The following is a 21793-nucleotide window of genomic DNA, read 5'->3' as shown; positions in this document are numbered from 1 at the left end:
CTGGAGCAAGAGTCTGGATGTAAGGCTAAAATCATACATAACACTAACCCATATTTTTTGCAGTAAAAAAGGATGTTTCCGCCAAACGTGGTTCAGTCCCTTGGTATAACTTCACAGTCATCACATTCCCCCATTGCGTCTGTGAGTTGGCCAGCGGGCATTCACTGAAGGAGGGCCAGGCACCTGCCATGCTAAGAAGCAGAAGAGAAAAACCCCTAACTGCAGAGTCGCACCATTTAGAAGACACAAGATGTTCAAGCAATCATTACTAAACAATGTGATAATGGGGTATGGGACTTACACAAATGGTTTTATGCAAGTACAGGAGAAGAAATAAACAGGAAGTAGGAAGCTTGATTAATTTGTATTTTGTTTTGCTTGGTGACTGGCCCTAACATTTTGTTTTTTAAATGTAATGATGAAGTCTTCGGGTTTGAAATTACATTTGAATCCATTCAACGTGGAAATAGAACATTTTTCTCCAGTAAGAACTAAATGCCAGTCATCAGCGTGAGAATAATGTCCCTCTTAAAAATACGAATTATAAGAAAGAGACATTAAAAAAATAAAATACTAAAATCCCACTTAAATAAAAGATGACTTTAAAAGAAATCCTTCATAGTGAATTTTAGGACTATTCACTCCCGTGATGGTTATCTGCTCCTCGCGTTAAGTACGCAGTAGTCTTTTTTTTATCATCGAGAGGTGCGTTTTCTGCTTTGTGCATTATTTAGAGCACATTTAGATTCTAACCTGGTTTTCCTTTGCAAGTCAGTACACTTCTGCACTACTTTCCCCTGAATTAATTGATATAATGAGCTGATGTAAATTACTTTCACTATTAGGCTGAGCTAATATTAACCCACAACCATTTAGAAAGTAAATATACCACACAAGGCATATACATACTGGATTCCAAACTTAAGTATCAAGGATGTTTTTTAATTTTTCCGTAATTTTGGAGTGTCCATCCCATTGCTTCGTCTCATGGTCTGGAGAATCAGGACTGTGGGCATAAACACCTTCTGCTGAGGCCCCTGCCTGGGCCGGTGGGCAGGGGAGGTGGAGTGGGGGGTGGTGTGGTCCTGTCTCCTTGTCAGCACTTTCTAGCTTTCCTGCTGGGAACACTTCCAATGTGTTAATTATGAAAATGCAACTCCCCTTTTAAGGTCCCAGGGAAATGCTCTCAACTGTATATTTTTTTAATATTCTACCTTTATTTATATTCCACCGTTAACTGCTCTGATACCCGTATTTCTATAGCCTTCCCTGTTCTGTTGATGAGTCATCACATTCTACCTGGTGGTGTCTTTTGTGTGACTCCTCCCCCCACCTCCACCTAGGTTGTCTGGTCTTTGGAGAAGGACCTGCTAGTGAGCCTTGATAATGCCAAGCCCAAATTCATATGAAAGACAAGTGCCTTTTTAGCATAGAGTGGACTTCCCATCCCGCCGTGATAATCCAGCATCTTGCCTGTGCTTCTGTTGTATTTCTCCCCATGAACGCTCTTCCTCTGTTTCTTCTCTTACAGTCCTGTCTGTTCATCGAGGCTCTGCTTAAACACTTTACAGTGCGCCCCAGATCTGCATGTGACCCCTCCCGTGTAACTCCATCCTGAAATATTTGCCCCAATTGTTGCACTTTTCATTTCCACCTTACGTGGTAGCTTTCGGTAGATTTACTTCTGTCGGCTGTCAGTTCCTGATATCGACTCACCTTCTGGTTCCCATGTCTTGTGCACGTAGCAGGTGTTCAGTAAATGTTTGTCGCGTGACTGAAGATTTGCAAAGCGTTATGGAGGAATGGCGTTCTCATGGAAGAATCAAAGGTTCCGTGCCTCATGGGGGTGTGCCTGCCACACCCAGGTTAGCATGACTGGTGGTAAATCAAGAAGGGGAAACAGCAAATGCTATCTCCGAAGCAATCCCTATCACATTTTGTAGCAAGCAGCGACCAGGGCATGATGACTAAGCATCCCATGCAGTGTTGCCTGTGACCCACTATTAGAGATCCTACTGTTTTAATCTGGGCAGATGCTTCTATTTTAGAGAGTCTCTTACTAAAATCTTGAAATCTTTTGTGAATGTTAATACATATTAACACCTTCGTCATCTGTGAGCATCTCTATCGGGATCATAAAGAATCGGGTTGTGGGGAAGTTGCAGAGAGGAATTGGTGGGAGGAATCAGGGGAGAGGACCAGGAGAAAGGAAAGAGTCTGCTGCTGAAACAGGAGTGTTTCTGGACAGATTTCAACCTCACTGTCGCGAGGGTACAAGCAAGAGATGCAGCCTGGCCTGGAAGGTGCAGTCCAGATATTCAGGGTCGCCGTATGCTGCCCCTCTCATTCCTCCCTGTCAGTTATCTCCTGTATGAGCATTTCCTCCAAACCTTAAAATTACTTAGCTGGGTAAAATTGTTCCGCTTTTTTAAGTAAGAACTTGATATTGCCAAAGAAACTACAAAGCCACAATTGGCTGCATAGTACATAGAAAAACAAAGATTAGAACATGAAACCTGCATTTCCCCCCTATATTATGCTTGATGCCGCTTCAGGTAGGTGGCTTTCACTGGCCAGCTGGGTATAGGGAGACGACAGAAGACTTAGAAATCTTTTAAGCTAGTCTATTCTGATTGCTCTTGCCATGGCATTATTTCAAAACCTCAAATTGCTACGAAAAGCTCAGTGGTACCCTTTTTTGACTCAGTATTGGTCTTGTTAAAGAATAGGACGGGAAACAAGATGGCTAACCTTCCATCTTTCACCAGGAGGAAATTCAGCTAGTGTCTTTGTTTTTGTGTGAAAGCAAAATAAAATGAGTCTGTGATATGCAAATGAGCCTCTCCACTGTTTGTTAATTTCTACTGTTTACTCAAAAATGGGAAACACCAGGCTCGTGATACATCATCTTTTGTGCGCTTGGCACCTTCCATCATGGATCGTATTAATCTGCTTAAACTAACAAGGATTAATTGCCTTGGTAAGTCAACCTGGCATTGAAATGATATATTGCCCAGACAGCTTGGAATTTGGCCACTCATAAATCTCATTCGTGTGTTGGTTTATTTCTGTTTGTCTCTTTCTCTGACAGATGTGTGCCCAATCACTGTGAGCACGGCGGGAGGTGTTCGCAAACATGGCACAGCTTCCAGTGCGCTTGTGAGGAGACGGGATACAGTGGGGCCACCTGCCACAACTGTGAGTGCCATTTCCTCTCACCCTGACCTTTAGTAGCCCAGACCCCAGGTCTTCGGCAGCCTGGGGAGTGCACCCATTGATCCCGAAGAACCCAGATTTTGTTGTTCCTTCCCCAGCATAGTCCCGTAATCAAGATATCCTCTCTCATGCCTAATGACACAAAAAGAAGGACCAATGTGTCCAGTGTTCCGTAAACATAGTTGGGATTGGAATGCCAATCTTGGACTTGCCTCTGTGTGTCTAAGCCACGTCTGGATAGATGGTTTGGGAAATTGCGTTAGTGCAATGCCTCTAACTGGATTCTCATTTATCAGTTCATCAGAGAGACAGACAGAGTGTAATGTGAACATTCAGTGCCTGGACAGTAATTGTCTCGTGCTCTATCGCAACTATTTGGCCATGTTTTTCAAGTCAGAAAAAGAGGTTAGGAAGTGGAATAAAGTCCATTAAGTTGTATGGCTAAAATAATAACGCAAGAAGGCAAGTTTTTCTAAATATTCGAAGTAAAAAGTGGCTTTCAAAGACAATTAATAGAACACAGATGTGCCTAGATTTACATTACCACTTTACACTGAAAAGTGGAAGTTTGTATTTTTGTCATTTAAAGGATATTTTAAAATGAGTGTCAACTCTATAGTTGTCTAACATTAATTTTCCAAAAATGTGTTGCTGTTTACAAAGCCCTTTTGGAAACAGATTTACCATTAAACATATAGTTGAAAGAAGAAGTTCATCTGTCTGTCACATGTGTATGTGTGTGCATGGTGTGTACGCGTGTGCTTGTGTGTGTAGGGAGAGAGGAAGGGGGAGGGAAAGGGAAGAGCTCCAATCTTCAGTCTCCTCCCAATAGGCTGAAAAACTGAAAATCTAATATTTAAGCCCTCTAATTATACAGACTTCTTTCATTCCACTTCATTTTTAGGAAACAATGACAAAAATATTATCAGAGAAGAGTTCTGGGGATAATAAAAATGCAGGACAGCTCTCTGGGCCTTTCATGTTGTTACTTGTAACAATGTATAATAAGCTGGAATATAAGACCTCAACAAAGAAAAATGTTTGTAATTTATTTTATTGCCTTATTTTGTTTAGGAAGCTGTTCAAAAATAAGAGACAAAAGTGCTCCTTTAAAAATTAACATTAGGGGCACCTGGGTGGCTCAGTGGCTTAAGCCTCAGCCTTCAGCTCAGGTCATAATCTCCAGTCCTGGGCTTGAGGCCCTAGTCAGGCTCTGCTCAGCGGGGAGCCTGCTTCCCCTCTCTCTCTGCGCCTGGCTGTTTGCCTACTTGTGATCTCTGTCTGTCAAATAAATTAATAAAATCTTTTAAAAAAAATTAACAACAGAAGATGAACAAGAAAATAAAAATAGGCACTAGATTAATTTTTGGTAAATGATTTCCATATGGGTACATGGAAAGGTACCTTAATGAATAAAAAATGAAACTGATACTTAAATTAGTAGAATAAAGGATTTATAACTAAAGTTGCCCCTCGCCAATCACACCAAATGTTAACTTTCAGCCTGTGATTTTCATTATGTGATAAATGACGTTTGAATTAGGCAATTTCGACAAAACTTCATACTTTCACTCCACCAATATAATTTATATATTGTGCTACAAATAACACTTTTAACTAGGAGGGATCTTGTTCCTAAATATGAAAATTCTAACTAAAAACAAAGAATAAGAGATTGGTGCTGGTTACAAGAGTTTCCTAACTCTGCTCACTTGATACTGAATGCAAAAGCAAACTGTTCCTCTTCTTTTTTTTTTTTTTTTAATAGCTGCTTCCTTTCATTTAAACAGACAGCAAAGAAAAGGAGATTTTAAAAATATTAAATTTGTTTTCAATTTAAGTGCATGCTACTGGTTTAGCAGCTGACATTTTTTGTTTTGTTTTGTTTTTTTGTTTGTTTGTTTTTAAAGAGTAGTAACTCCAGCTAATAGACCTGTCCTAAGCATATTTAGGTTTGGCCTTAGTGGCAATCTGTAGATATGAAGGAGGGAAATTATCTTCTCCTACCTGTTTGGTATTCCACTTTTGTTTCCATTCATTTTACCATAGAAAGCCTGACCTCTTGTTGTCTTCCCTGAGTGAGGCCAAAATCTTGAAAATCAAGTGTGTGCATAAAGAGAGGTTAGAGGACCACAGTGCATAATTAGAGAAAGGGTTCAGTGATATTATTTGGTTGTGAAAAATATTTATCTTGTACTTTATTGAAGGGTATATGCTTCCAAATAAACTGAAAGACTTGGTATACCTCTTAGTTACTCCCATGGATTAGTTAAAAATTGGGAAGGAGTTGAGGGAAATTGGAAGGGGAAATGAACCACGAGAGACTATGGACTCTGAAAAACAACCTGAGGGTTTTGAAGGGGCGGGGGGTGGGAGGTTGGGGAACCAGGTGGAGGGTAATAGGGAGGGCACGTATTGCATGGAGCACTGGGTGTGTGCAAAAACAATGAATACTGTTACGCTGAAAAGAAATTTTAAAAAAGTGAAAAAAAAAAAAGAAAAATTGGGAAGGAAGGTCTGATCCAGCACATAATAATGGAAAATATATATAATGTATGCCATTCAGTTTGATATAGAATGAACCGTATTACATTTTTACTTAGTGACCACACTCACAGTAAGAGCACTAAGTAAAAAGAAGCCAGCTTCTGAGGCTAACTATGAGATTATCATGCTGTGTGCCTTTGTAGCAAGTCATTTGACTTCTCTTGGACTTCCTTTATTCCCCTCGACTAAATGGCTACTGAGGTCTCTTGTAGTTCTAAACGCTGAGGCTTCCAGTTGCTCATTCTGTGTTCTGGTTTTGAATTTTGTTAAAATTATTAAATACTTTACCTCATTATTCCCTGAAGAGGACGAAGGGTCCCTTTTGAAAAAAGGAGTTATGGTAATTTTATAATGGCACTTCTTTAAAAAGGTAAAAAAAAGAACTAACTAAAGCATCAAGTTTACTGTAACTAAATATTTCATAGAGCTTCAAACATTACAATTGAGCTACTATTTCCACACATTTTCTGATCTGGTCCTAGCTTGGTTGGGGTAAGATAACCATTCCTCAGGAAACCAGCGATCATCAGTCTTAGATGCTGGTGTCCAAGATAGAACCAAGAAGCCCTTTTTTAATAGGTCATACTGCCTGAGTTTGAGCTGGACCCTGTCACTTACTTGTAATCTTTGGGCACTTAGCCTCTTGCAGCTTCACCTTTTTCCTGTTGGAGATGGGTGCAGTGACCCGTGTAAAGACACCTTGAGATTAAATGAGGTGGCTAATGAAAGACACAGATAAGAGCTTTAGCATATATTAGTAATCCGTAAATTTTCACCAGTTCATGCCTATCAGAACAAGGCATCCTTTGATCTGTACTTCTGTACCAGTAATTGTCTGCATCCCACAATTTGTCACTTAATTTCAAGCTGTCACTCATTGTTGTCACTTGTGTGGCAGATTGGGTTTGAAGTACATGATTTCCATAGTTTTCTCTTTTTTCAGAAGAATTGAAGAGAATTAAAAGTAATCTGGATGTGCCTTGGATCTGTATCTATCTATCGGTTGGTTTGTTTATACATGGAAATTCTATTTTCAAATACATTCTCTCTAGGGCTCAGAGGATTGTCATTTACAAACCACTCTCCTGAGGAGTCAGGATGTCTGCCTTTGGATGAGGAAATATCAGCGAAAGCCAGAGGTGGGATAGCAGAAAAGGGCAGGCCAGGTTTGTTCTCCCAAACACTGAAGAGGTTAGTTTGTGACCAAATGATGCAAATACATTAAATTGTTGCAATTTTATACTTTTTAGATTTTCTTATGCAGATATTCCATTCTCGATGAATTTCTGACTAGTAGCATACTGAAACTTAAAATCGTGACAGAGAGTAGGATGATCATGCTGAATATTTCTCTTTTGTTATATTGACTTATCCTCATCCTCTTCAAAGTATGAGGATGTGTCTTTCTTATGAGCAAAGCTTTATGTTCATAGTTAGTCTTTTCTCTCTTCCTGGTGCTTTGTAGACCATCGGTCTCCAAACTTACTTGCCCATACTTCAGGTGCTCTTTAGGATCTAATTACCATCTCGTGTTTTCCACACGTGCTCTTTACACTTCATAATTATGGTGCTCACTTACATAAATTAAATACAAAAAGAAATTCCTTATCTCAGGGCTTAGTAGACTTTTTTTTTTCCCCCTCATGCTGCTGAAGCCTATCTTTGAGCTCAGTCATTCTACACATGATACCAGTCTCTTACTTGGAACTGCCCTAAAAATCCGCAGAATATTCCCAATAATATGAAAGTTGGCAGCTGTCTTCACAAGCCAGAGGACATTTAACAGATATAAACCATGTTTGAGGGTGGAAATTTATGAGAATTATTATTAAATACCAGATCTTCATTCTAAGAGAAAATCTTTTTCCAGATTTTGTTATTAAAAGAGAGATTTTCACCTTGCTCAGATAAATAGGTATTATTATTTGCAGAGGCAGTAAGAGGGGATAAACTGAATGACCTACACAGATCTCTTCAAATTTAAAAATTGTATGATTCTGAGCTCTGAGATACTAAGAAGGTACTGATGTTGCCACACAAATGCAAAACTTAATTTTTTACTAGCCAGTGTTGGAGGAAAAATTAAAATTGAAAAGGACAGTATTCTACATCCTGTAGTCTGGAGCTATTTCTCTGGGTCCATAAATTTGTAAACCATAAATTACACTGCACCTTATTACCACACACATGAAAAGTGCAGTGGATTTCAGTAGCACACACCATGTTATTTATAATCCATTATACTCATAAGTAATTGAATTCAAGGCATAATTTTTAAGAAGAAATGAATCCTATCTGCTTGTAGTCACACTAACCTATAGCATAAACACCCAGATTTATTGGCAGAGAGAGATTTGGTGCCTCCATCTGTTTGGAATGACCACAGTCTGAGACATCAATGAAGACAACTTGGAATCTGAGCGTTGCAACCCTCTTCCCCACCAAGGGGAAAAAAAAAAAAGTATTCACTGTATAGAATCATGTCCTTACAGAACTGGAATCCATCTTGCAGCTATAAATTTAGCAGGCTTATAAGGACCTACTCAAAAATGGCTTGTGTTTTTAATGGTTTTCCACCATACCTTTCCTCCCCTTCCCATTTCCAGTCTCCTTGACCTCCTTTCCTTTCAGTTCTTCACGCATGCCCTGTACCCTCGCACTGTTCTCGCTCCCCTGCCACTGCCACCACCACAGGACTTTTGCACATGCCCCCTCTCTGCTTTGTCCAGTACATTCCTACTCATTCTTCAAATCTCAGTTCAGTAGCCGCCTCCATAAGGAAGGTTTCTATGGCCCTGTAATTAGGTCAAATCTACTTATTCAAACATACATCTTAGCACTGGCAATGATGTTGATTTGACATTTATGATTTGTGATTATTTAGCACTATCTGTGTCGTCCCCTGGACTATACTATCCGAGAGGAGACAGTGCTGGTTTCTGTTGACCACTTAATTCCCAGGGCCCCCCAGCATATATTATGTGCTCAGGGAATGTGTGTAGAATCAAACAGTGAATGAATGACAGACAATGTGAAAATCATCAATAGCTTTTTAAAAATCATGTCCTTGGGGCGCCTGGTTGGCTCAGTGTGTTAAGCCTCTGCCTTCAGCTCAGGTCATGATCTTGGGGCCCTGGGATCGAGCCCCGCATCAGACTCTCTGTTCAGCGGGAATCCTGCTTCCCCCTCTTTTTCTGCCTGCCTCTCTCTGTCAAATAAATAAAATCTTTAAAAATATATATAAAGAAAAAATCATGTCCTTTTACAAATCCATGAAAATGGTGAAGCTATGAAGAGGAAGTAAGCTAACGTGACAAAAGGAAAACAAGAGGATGGCAGATAATAGAAGATGAGTTAGTGAAAGGCCGAGAGGGTAGTGATAGTATTAACAGCAGAAACAGCCAAAAGAGGTATAAAGTTCTAAGAAGTTATATGGAGGAAGTCAGTGTATGAGGAAACAAACCTGCACATTTCCAATAATCATGAGGAAAACATTGGGCCGTGCACGCTAGAGCACGTTCATCATGACTTGTGGACATATGTAGTAGGACTCTCACAGGAAGTTCAACGATGAAATGATATCTCAAGTAATAAAGTGCAGTCAGCTCATGTACTGGCGGTTGTGTGGGCTATTCTAAAGTAGATATGGATATATCTATATAAAACATGTATTTATATATAGTATTTATTTTATATATAATGTAGATATGGTTTAAATATGGACAGGTGAATTACAAAAAAAGTTTAAACTTGGTACAAAATTTGAAGAAGATGAATATAACCCTTTTATTTATCACATAATATCCTACGTATATTCTTGCTACTAGAAAATTACAGAGAGGGAAAAGAACTCAGGATTTGAAATTCGACGTTCTGATGTCAAATCCTCAAATCTTCAGGCTCTACAGCCTTTTCCATCACCTGATTTCTTAGCTGTAGGACAGGAACTCTCTCCCAAATCTATAAATCCTCTGTTCCCTCAAACTGTCTTAGCAGAGTAGTACGAATTTCACTTGTACCCGTAAAGAATGAAGTCAGCTCTTCGAGGGCATGCTGCTGGCCGCTGATAGCAAGGAAGTGAGAAGTATTGGACTGAATCCCCCTCTGCCCACCTCCTTTCTTTTTCCTCCTCCGTGCTGTGTTGGCTTTGTGTTTCGGACAGTCATTTAACCTCTCTGAACTTAACTATCCTTTGGGACAGTCAGTGAAATATTGTCTCTTCTTGTAAATTTAGAAAACATTTGGTATCATTTTGTAACTTTTCTTGTACCACTGAGTCTTTTAAAAGAGGCAGCAAAAGTTTTGTCTGATTAGAAGTAGCTTCAGGTTACAAAGCACTGATGTAGTCGATTCTCTAGGAAAAGATCAGAGGGTGTCTCAATATTTAAGCCAGTACTCACTGAAAAGATAAAAGGCTTTATTAGCAAATATAATGGCTACACAGGCTGATTTACAGTCACAGGGTGAATCTGCTCTTTCTAATAGAGACACAGCGTTAAGTAACCAGATTGGGCTTCTTTGTTAGCCAGTGAACAATTACCAGTCTTCCAATTTTGCCTCCCTTTCTCATCCTTTGCATTCCCACACCATGACCTACTTCAGAGGCTCAGTGTGTCTCTGTCATTAAGGCCTGGGTCCTTGTCATTAAGTAGTGGCCCTAGGACACCACCATGGGACCATGGGACACAGAGAAGCTATACTCCTACCATCGCTTAGTTATTTTTTGTGTGTGCATTCATCAGTATGTCGAGAGTGGACTCCTTTCTGCATGCGGGATAGATGCTGGAATGTGAGAAGACAAGAAGAGGGGAGTATGTAATGTTAATAGCTCCCTCCAAAGGAGTGAGTACTTTCATTAAAAAAGGAAAGCCCTCGGGGCACCTGGGTGACCCAGTTCGTGTCTGATCTCTGCTCAGGTCATGATCTCAGGGTCCTGCATCTCAGGAACCCCAAGTTGGGCTCCCAGCTCAGTGACTCAGTGGGGAGTCCTCTTGTCCCTCTGCCCCTCCCCCACTCATGTGCTCTCACTCTCACTCTCTCTTTCAAATAAATAAATCCTTTAAAAAATAAAATAAAAGCCCTTATAATCTTAACTCATTTACATATCTTCGGCTTTTGTTGGGATTGTGCACTGAGGATAAATTGTTCTGTATGATTACCTCTTATGGTCTAAGTTGCCACCTTTCATCTTACAGAGTATGTAGAAATGTAATTACATGGGAATTGACTTAATATCTTATCATAGATTCCTTGTAATTCTAAGCAGTCATTTCATCTCTTCAGATTTTATCTTCAGATTATCTATCTGTTCATTCCTGGGTTTTTTCTGACCAGGTGGGATGGGAGAGATCAGAGTGAGGAGGAATCGGCTCCAGCACGGTGGTGGGGGGCAGGCGGGATGTGGTTTCCAGGGGCACGTGCCATTAAAATAACAGTAAACCCTTGCTCCGTTGTGTGTGTTCTCTAGAGAAGCTCGGGTCCTCACCAAAGCTGAAGCATTTGGGGAAAGAGGGAAAGGACAAGTGGTGTCACTTCCTGAAATCACATTTATTTAAACGATAATCCCGGCAGCTCCTTCACTCCCGATTTCACCGGGCATCTGTAGCTGGAGTAAGATGGAGAGACACGAGAGACTGCCATCTTTGTAGAAATGTTGGAAGGGGATTTAGAGGCCATTCTCTTTCAGTCACAACCAAATAAATTGCATGGGATTAAAATAGTGCAGGTCATTTGGAGAAACACAGCCCACGGAACTTTACATTTCTAAGGCAGCCCAAATTTCAAATTAATCCCTTCTTTTATGCCTGGCTTTGGAAAGATGGCTAAGATTAAACCTAGAAAGAAAGGATTTAATTTCACTTTTACAAAGACTTTTTCATTAGTTTCAAAAATACATCTTTCTTTTGAATAAAAAAGCCTTTGCAAAAAAGTTGATCTGCGAATGCATATTAAAAAGCAGCCTGCTCTAGAACAGAGCCGTGAAGCTGCGAACTGCACAGAGGCTGTCAAATGCCAGAGCTCCGTCCCTAGGGAGTTGACATTATTCATTAAACCCCTCTGTAGTTGGAATCCCAGCGACCGTCTCAGCCCAGGTTCAGAGTGAAGACAATCACCTCTACACCTTCGCCAAGTTTGGTGACGGGAAAAAAGATAGAGGAGGAGGCTGATTACTGGCAGATAAAGAAGGAAACTTCACAGAATTTTCTATCTACTCAAAAAACAAGAAAGGAGAGTTAAATATAGGGTGCGTCTCTCCTTTCGTCCTTTTAACTTCACCCAAATCAGATGACTTCCTGCTTTCAGATGGACATTAGTCACTGTGCCCCTACTGTAAGTCTTTAGATTTACAAATCCCGAGTAGAGGGTTCCCTGTAATACATAGAAGGTCCCGGGTCATTCGATAATACGGCGTGTCCATTTTGTGTGTAGCCCACTCTGTGGATCACAGAAATGCAGACAAGAGCCTGCTTCTGGCTTGAAAGGGAAGACAGACAAACAGGAAGCATTAATATGTTAGTAGAAGGTGTAAGTAGAAGGCATTATATGTTTATGTGCTAAATCCGGTGTAAAGGCCGGTATGTATAGCATGAGAGAGAAAGGCGTGGACCAAATGCTTGGGAAGGGTTTCAGGACCAGCTGAACCTTGGCCAAGCTCCTTGCTTGCTTGCTTGGGCCTTAAGATTGGAACTGATGGGGAGAAGAGGTACAGCGAAGGCAAAGTTGGAGAGCAGAAATAAACACGGGCTGTGGAGAAGCATGCTCGTGAATGGGACCCACCTTTGGAGCCCACACACTGCCATGGGAATGTCATTCAGATTCTAACATGCCATATGATCCTGGAGAAGTTTCTAAACATTCCTGACTTCCTGTTTGAGTCGCAGGCTGGAGCTAGGATTGTTAAATATTCAGGACTTTTGCTAGCTGGTTGTGAAATCTTGGTAGGAGAATTTACCGCATGGAAATTAACAAGCGCAACATATCTAGGCTCTTTCTTGTAAAGCTGCTCTACCAGAATATCACTGCCCTGATTCCTCCTTAATTAAGCAAGAATTATAGATATGCCTATGCCTATTGTTGTGTAGGGTACAGATAATGTAGAAAATGTCTAGAATGTTTAGAATCGACACAGATGATGCTCAAGAATGATAGTTACCGGTTAAATGTAATATTGTGAACAGATAGGTCTCATCAGAGGAGCGGCAGGGTGAGGAGTTAAGCAGGTGGACTGAGCTAGTCAGAGAACAGTGGTCCTTCACTACCTCAGTACCGACGTACGATTTCAGATGTAATTCTTCATATTTGTTTTTACCACAAAACAACTTCACTTCTATTCTTTATGAGGAAGAGTTGAGCTGTTCTTACTATATTAATCCATAAATGACATCGAAGTCTTCCCTAATAGACAGTTGGTTTATTATTACTTCTGAGCCACGGAGGACTTGTATGATTCCTGAACAATGTTCAGAGAGCATGTAGGAAGGACCATCGGAGTATGTCACGTCACCTCAACCGTCAACATTTCTTTTACTGAAGGGGACAGAAATGTTTTCTGTGGGCGCCTGGGTGGCTCAGTGGTTTAAGCCGCTGCCTTTGGCTCAGGTCATGATCTCAGGGTCCTGGGATCGAGTCCCACATCAGGCTCTCTGCTCGGCAGGGAGCCTGCTTCCCTCTTACTCTCTCTGCCTGCCTCTCTACTTACTTATGATCTCTCTCTGTCAAATAAATACATAAAATCTTTAAAAAAAAAAAAAAATGTTTTCTGTTACTAGGTTTGCTCCAACTATTTAGCTTATAGTATAATCTGAGTTAACCATTGATGAATAATTAGCTCTGTTAGGATACAAAACTAATTTTAAGATTACTTTGTGATTATTAACCTAAAGTTCAAGAATGAGCAGTTTTCTGTCGGATCTCCTCCCATCTGTGACCCAGCTGTGTCAAATTTTATTCCTTAAATTCAAGACACTTGGTTTGGTTTGCTACAGTCTCTGAGAATACAACTACCTGCGATGAATCTAATGATTTTTTTTCACTGTTCACATGACAAAAATCTGAAGAATGAATGATTGGTCCCTGTTTTGTTTTTGCTTTTCCAACATGGTGGACAAAGAGCTCTCTTCATTTCTGTTGTTGTTATGACTACATTCTGCTCTTCTTCTTCCTTTCCAAGCCATCCTGGCAAAAGAATGTAGAGTTCAGATTTTTGGAATCTAGAAAGAAAATGTTTATCTACCCAAATAATTCCTTCTGTTGCATTCATTGTAGATGGCTAATGCCACTAAAAGCAAAAGTTTCCCATGGCAAGTGTAGCAGTTTCCAAGAAAGTGTTGCTGGTTCACTTTTTTGAGTGTTTTCACATTTGAGAGCTTTCAGATTTTAGTAAAATATTTTATTTGAAAATATTTTAATATAGGCAAGTGCACGTGAAGTTCTATAAGTGGATTTGACTAAAAAAATCCAATTTTCACGTAAAGCAAGAGAAAGGTCTAATGGCTTGCAGTTTGTTGGTCTCATTATATAATTGCTTTCCAAAGCTACCATGGGGGCTCCCGCCTGCAAAATATGCCCAAATTATTCTTGAAAGACCTTTCTTGCCATCACAGATGCCAGCACCAAATGCCAGACAAAGTTGGCACCTGCAAAATTGCTGTCATTACTCATTAGCAGGCATCAAAATGTCCTAATAATACTTTTTGCCACTATCCAATCCTGTGGAGACATCAATTAAATATGTCTTGCTTGCCAAGTCATGTGATCAGCTTTCCCTATGCCGGATAAAGCCAAGTGAGACCATTTGGGTAGGTTGGATAAAGAAACACCTTGAAGAGTTTGGCTGTGGAAAGAGAAATTCTTTCCATCCATATTACTGCAATGGAATTCAGAACTCTAGAAAACCCTATTGCTTTTCCCACCATATGGCTGGCTGTTGCTCAGTTGCCCTACTTAGAGAACATCAAGTATTCAATGGAAGGCATATTCCTACTCAGAAAATAACCAACATATTAAGACTTCTTTATGGTTTCAGTGACCTAGATACAGACTTTCTGAATAAATCAAACCTGAATTTTATCAGGTCAGATTGAGTATCTGAAGCTAGATAAATGGAACAGGCTTTGTTAATTCATTGTCCAGAAGGACTATTTTTCCCCCTTTGTATAATTCTTAAAATCTAGTCGGCGGAAGCTATGTGAGAGAGAAGAGAGTATCCTGAACTTTTGCAGGGGGAGAAGATCAGTAACGGAGACCGCCTTGCCTGCTTGCAAGGTAGCAGTTCTGGGAGACAAGCGTGGAACTGAACTTTTATTAGATGCCCCTGGGAAGGCAGGTGGGAAAGTTCAGGCAGCAATCCTTGCTTCCTAGTCAGTAATGGGAGGATCCACTACCCTGTGATTATTGCACAACTGAGGAGGACTGAGCCATTAAGAAAATCTCCTCTGGTCTCTGCGAGGCCAGTCGTCCAAAGGCTGCAAAAGTGGAACAGAGCCGGGGGCGCCTGGGTGGCTCAGTGGGTTAAGCCGCTGCCTTCAGCTCAGGTCATGATCTCGGGGTCCTGGGATCGAGTCCCACATCGGGCTCTCTGCTCAGCGGAGAGCCTGCTTCCCTTCCTCTCTCTCTGCCTGCCTCTCTTATGATTTCTCTCTGTCAAATAAATAAATCTTAAAAAAAAAAAAAAAAAAGTGGAACAGAGCCTGGGAGAGGAAACGGAATTGGCGACGGGTGATGAAGGGCAGTGATTGCAGAATGAATTCTCATCTCGTCCCGGCTGCACCCGTGGCTCAGGACATGCTTCCCACCACTCCCAGGTGAAACGTCGTGTCAAGTCCGTGTTGGAGCTTTTGCTTGGCCTCAGTGCCCTTGCTATAGTGCCGCTGCATGGATGTCATTCCCACGAAGCTCATTTCTACGGCCTAAACTAGTGCGGGGGCCACATGTGTCTTAGAAATAAAAATAATGAAACAGAATGACTCACTGTGCAGAAATAATGTGGAAGACAAATGTATGGAGAAGTCGTGGCAATGCTTTTAGCCATCACAGAAGAGTTTATTAATAGGAAACATTGCCCCATATCTCCTACACATACAGATTAGATGTTGAAAGAACTCACACATAGTAAAAGCATGTTTGTTTAAAACCCAAGTAATTCATCCACTATATAAAAATTTCTAGGGGACGTTGAATCAGGATTCAGTTTGCATTCACTTTCTTTCTTCTTAGCGTCACCCTAAGCTTCCCACACACCACCTGTCTTAAGATGAGATAAACGAACACGAGGCCCTAAACTCTACCACAGTTGGTGCCTTAGCCAGGGAATGGATTCACAGACACTTGATTAGCATCAGTTTCACGTGTGGTAATAACAAAAAAACAAATTTAATCTGCACAAACTGTAATTTTCATGCTGGGATCATTTAGATTCCAGCAGTCTCTGTATTGATTGGGTTCAAGAAAACTATTTTCATTGTGCTTTTTTAATGAGGATGCCCGGTGCAAAATCATACTTGAGTCCTGGAGAACTTCTTGCTTTTCAGACATGCAGCCGTTAGAACTTCAGTGGTTGGGAAAATGGGCTTGCTATCTGTAGGTTTACAGAACATCAAGACCAAGTATATGAAGTTTGAAGAAGAGTAAGGTAGTAGCTGTTTTGAAATACTGACTGATACACTAGTGCGTTGAGATTAGAGACTCTACCTAAAAAAGATAAGTAGATAAGCTTGGGAGGTTGCCTTTTTATAGTCTTCTTATCAGAATATCTGCAACCACTCCATTTTCCTGAATTTTCTATGAATTCTTTTTCCCAGGATGTGGCTACCTGCCACTTCCCAACCAAAGAAGGAAGACTTTAGACAGGGATGGTGGGTGGAGAGACCACAGAGGTGGCTGTCTCACGTTGTAGCTCTGACAAGTTGATTATATATTGGAAGATGTGGCGGAGAAGACACATCCCAGTTCCTGACATTAGTCTCCAGGGATGTTCATCACCCAAAGCAGCTGCTGGAGGAGCAAGTTAGGGAGCCTCTGAGAACGCAGAGGTAACACTCATTGGCTCATGGGTGCATATGAATGCAGCCGCCCCCTAAGGAGTCCCAGCAACAATTAATTACAGTCAGCCCATTCAGTAGAGACAACAGAAAACCATTTAAAACTTTTGAAATTCCATAGCGAGTGCATTTATTTTAAAATCTGTGGCTCATATCTGTGATGTAGTCATACAAATGTATGCATATACCATACATGCAGTAAGTAAACTACCGCCTTATGAATCAGAAGGGTCCGTGTTCAAGGGATCTCTGGTTAGTAGAAATCTGTCCTTTGCTACCCTGTTTTGGACCTGATGAAATATGCATCACACACACACACACACACACACACACACACACACCACACACTGGTGCAAACTCCAGTGACTGATCAGAGGCTGACGTTTTACAGGCTAACTTTTTTGACTTGGTTGCTCGTTCATAAAATACTAATGCAATAAACAATCCCCACGCAGACTTCCCTCTTCTCTGCAAAGTATGGAGACCCAAATGCTGCAAAGCTCGCTGTGGGCTCCTGGCGCAGAAACCATTCTCTCAGCACTCTCCTGACATTATTAATGGCCCTGATGTACAAACCCAGAATAAAATAGAATTAAAACCAAAGTTAATTTCAAGCTCCATTAGAAATTAAAGGTGTTGGCAAAGAAATCAATATTTGCCCAGTACAAAATGACTAAATTCAAAGCAATTAATTCTATTATTTTGTAACTTCTAAAAACTATAAAGGACCTTCAAACTATAAAGTGTTACCACGCTTACACATATACACAATATGTGACTAAAAATAATGACAATGATTTCTAGAAGCAAGACGCAAAAATCTATTTTATTACTTTGTAACCATACCGTGTAGTATACACACTAAAAATGTGTGTCTTAAAATAGAGCCAATTATTCTGTACAATCCATGGCTATTTCCAACAATTACCAACACTCAGTTGTAAATCTGGGAGGATTTAAGGGACAGAAACAAGGCAAAAGAGCAAAGAGATTTATTTAAATGGAATAGATGTATCCATTTCCTTAATTTTACTTTCTTTTTTCCAGCTTTTTTTTTAAGTATTGCTATAGATTAACAAACAAATGGTCTTAAAACACTGTAGTTCTAACTAGTATAAAGTATTTTGCAACCTGTAGGGTTTTAGGTCATAAAAGACATGTAAGTAACAGTCAGTAAAAATTGTTTCATGACAGAGGGGCACCTGGGTGGCTTAGTAGGTTAAGCATCTGCCTTTGTCTTAGGTCAAGATCCCAGAGTCCTGGGATCAAGTCCTGTATCAGGTTCCTTGCTCAGCAGGGAGACTGCTTCTCCCTCTCCCTCTGCCCCTACTCCCTGGTCCTGCTCTCTCTCTCTCTCTCTCTCTCTCACTCTTTTTCTTTCAAATAAAATAAAATCTTAAAAAAAAAAACTTTTTCTTGTCAGAATCACTACCACTTCTTCCCTATCATGCCTTTTCGTCTAAGTCTGAGTTAACAAATGGACCTTTTGCAGGTCCGAGAGGATCAGAATCAAACAGATCTGGATCAGACCTTGTAATGAGGTTGTGTCACTGTTTCCCTCCCCATGTCAAGATAAGAAGCCTCATAAGAACTAACTCAGGCATCAGTTATGGTTTCAGCCTCTGAGGTGAACATTTGTAAAAGATAATGTGGGACAAACCATTGCTTTGCTTAGGAAACATCATAAGGCTTCTGGTTAAATCTTCCTCTTTTGTGGATCAAATCAGTCAATATGATTAAGGCTTGATAGCAAGGGACACACAGGCAGGCACTGGGAGGGCTCGACCAGAGAGAATGGAGCCAATCATTGACAACAGCCTCACTCTTCCAGTCATTAATACTCAACTCCTTGACTTTCAGAAATGTCATCCTTTAAAAAACTGTGAGATATACTTTCCTTAAAGGCATGAGTCATCCAATCGAGTGATAGAGAGTTGGGTTTTGGGAGGTGAGCTTCCTGGCCCACCAGCTCCTATTCTGTCTCTGTCATTGCTCCTCAACGTTCCCCACTAGCTAGAACAGAAGCAAAGGTGTCAGACCAAAGTGATTTCCAACTCTCTTAACTCCCCTCTTGTTCAGCATTTCCTTCCTTCCCATACTGTTTCGAAGGAGAGAGGATGCTGGAGTAAGACAGACCAGGGTGCCGGCCCCACGCCCATTACTTCCTGTGTGTGTGGTCCAAGGTGGTGACTTGACTTCCTTGATCTTTGCTTTCCTTTCTTGTATAAGAAAAGCAATAATACTTACCTGGCCAGGTTTCATCTTCTTTTCTTTTTTTGTCTTTTTTTTAAATAATTTAAAATGTAGGCGAAGTGGATGTTCATTACAAGGGATGTCATGGGCCCTCAGTTGTGGTCACCATTGGTGTTATCACAGAGCTCCATTCCCTGGGTGTTCCTCTCCCTCTTCTATCAGACCTGATCTCACAGGAGCACCGGGTATCTGTCACAGTGCTTTCAGGTGAACATAACACAAGGAAGAGTAAGGAAGCAATAAAATTCCAGAAATTAGAATGCAGAGCTATAGAGAGGGGCGTAGGAATGGAGTGACAACTGTTTAAGAACTAGGACTCTTTCTGAACCTTTCTTATAAATGCATCCAAATAGTTTGAAGATGCTCTCTCCTCCTGCTGCTGGTGGGACATGGCTTCCAGCTTCCCATCTGGATCTGCTCTCATCAGTGAACTCCACATTGGCCGGTTGATGCTAGTTTATTTAAATGGGGCTTCTATGTTTGATACCACTTGCTTTCTACTTATAGCAGCTTTCTTTGTTTTCTGTGACTCAACTACTTCTCTGTTTTGGTTCACTTTGATTGACCCCTTTGTTTGCAGTCTATGTCCTGCCTCACTCTTAAATAATGGTGCTCCCCAGCTTTGTCCTCAGGCTTCTCTTCTCACTTACATACTTCCCCTGAATGCCCCTAACCATGTCTTCAATTTCCATTTAAATGGTGAAAATTCCTTCATCTGCCTTGCTTGTCCAGATCATTCTGCTGGGTCCATTAAACTGTGACCAGCACACAACAGAGACTTAATAAATACTTGTCGAATGTGTGAACATCTTAGTATCCTACATGTTATATCCATATCCTCATTCCACCCTGCCTCACTCTTCCTCCTGTAACACCCATGCATGTAAGTGATGCATTACAAATCCAGTCACTTAAGCAGCAATCGAAAACCCCCACGTCTGATCAGTCCCCAGGTTCAGTATGTTCTACCTCTGATACACCATTTTTGCCCCACCTTTCTCTTGGTAGCTACGTATGAGCCCAGGCTCTCCTCACTTGAGAGTAACTGCAGAGACCTTCCCATTCCTGGTTTTAGAACCTTCAGTTTATCCTCTATGTATCTGCTAAACTGAAATTTCAAAAGAGAGAATCTGATGCCATCACTTACAAGGTTAAAACCTTTCAGTAATTCTTTAAATTTGTTTATCTAAAAGTTGAGTAAGTTACATGATCTAATTTCTGTCTGTCTCCCTGTTGTCCCCCCTCTCTCTCTTCCTTTTCTCCAAGCATTTGGAGCACGTTAGAATGTTCTATACAAGGCTCTGCAGAGAATGCAGTTCCTCCTCTTCCTCTTCTGGTTAATTAACTTCCAAATGTTCTTCACTGCTCTGCTGAAGTTTCATTTCTTGCAGAGGACATTCTGCCATCCTGAGTCTGATTTAGGACCCCACCTTCTGTGCTCCCATACCATGCTGTACACACCCTATCAAAGAAATAGGAACACAGAGTCACTAGATATTTGTTTCTTGATGTTAAAAAAAAAAAAAATCCACAAAGTCTTATTTGACTTCTTATACCAAATCAAAGGACAGGACTAACTCCCAGGACTCCCAACTGCGCTTGTTATATGATGAAAGAGAATTCCATGCATGCCTAAACGGATACTCCCAAGACTACTTATTGGTGGGACAATTGCTTGAAGGAAAGTAGTGGGCTCTTGCTATACTTTCAGTCTTCTCTTTCTGTGTCTCTTCCCTTTGTTGTTCTTTTCCTTTCTAATCTACATCAGATGAGCAAAGGTCTGATACCAGTGCTTTGGGAAATTTGTGGCAGGAGTGGGATTCAATCACTGTCATTTTCCTCATCAGTTATCCTTCAAGATAGTTTATATCTAGTTGTGAAAGGAAAAACAAGATTCCCAAGTAGAGTAATTTTAGGGCAGAAAACCTCCTGGTCCTTGCTTTCTTCCTTGTAAAGTTAGTCTTTAATATAAAGCTTAATCCTTTCACGCTGCCTAGAATGTGTTCAGAGAGTTTCTCTGCAGATTGTTTCATCTGCCAGTTAATTCCTGGTACTTCTGGGAACTGAAGGGAAGAAGCATCTGAGCTGCAGTCACTCAACTCGGAGACTGTCAGTCAGTCCATCAGTTCTATGGATGTCTGGGTTTTCTTTTGTTTTCTCTAAACCAATGATTCTAAAATTTTTGTTTGAAAATTATCTGAGTAAATCTATAAAGTCCAGTTTTCAGGGCACCATTTCAAAAATTTCTGATTCATAAGATCTATGAGAGGCTCAGGGAATCTGCATTTTAACAAACTTGACTGGAAGATTCTAGAATATTCTAATGCAGATGGCTCATACCAATTTGAGGAGGCAGTGAATTTCCCTTTTATTCTTTCCATCCAACCAGAAGATGGAGCCTCCCTGAGGTTCTACTTACTCTAACTCTTTCCTTCCCTTGACTCCATATTCGTCAGATTCTGGGAGATAAAAGGCATCATTTCGTGTGGTCTCACAGAGTGAACTCACCACCTATTCAACCTCAGCCTTGCAATATCATTTCAGTCACTAGCCACATGGACTCTCCATTACCTTAGGGTCTTAGAGTTTTAGTCACCTCGTCTTTACCAGGACATAGGACATGGCCTAGAAGGAGGCCATGGCAGAATACACTGCCAACAGGACCTCAGAAGGAAAGGGAGTCCCCTGGGGTCTTCACACCCCAGCCACGGGATTAGTGGATGTGTGAAGAAGAGGAG

At 40.8% G+C, this 21793-nt stretch overlaps 1 protein-coding gene across 3 annotated transcripts in view; it reads left to right on the top strand.

Moving 5' to 3' along the window:
- Positions 1-21793, top strand: part of CNTNAP2 (contactin associated protein 2) — a 1946064-nt gene that overhangs the window by 1181226 nt on the left and 743045 nt on the right. For all 3 annotated transcript variants that reach the window (XM_046020922.1, XM_046020925.1, XM_046020923.1), the window contains one exon: positions 3092-3198. In XM_046020922.1, the coding sequence (XP_045876878.1) occupies positions 3092-3198 (107 nt within the window). The remainder of the gene's footprint in view (positions 1-3091; positions 3199-21793) is intronic.

The sequence above is a fragment of the Meles meles genome, chromosome 10, assembly GCF_922984935.1.
Source record: "Meles meles chromosome 10, mMelMel3.1 paternal haplotype, whole genome shotgun sequence".
Classification (NCBI taxonomy): domain Eukaryota; kingdom Metazoa; phylum Chordata; class Mammalia; order Carnivora; family Mustelidae; genus Meles; species Meles meles.
Note: the sequence above shows the minus strand (reverse complement) of the source record. Positions and strands in the feature narration are given on the sequence as shown.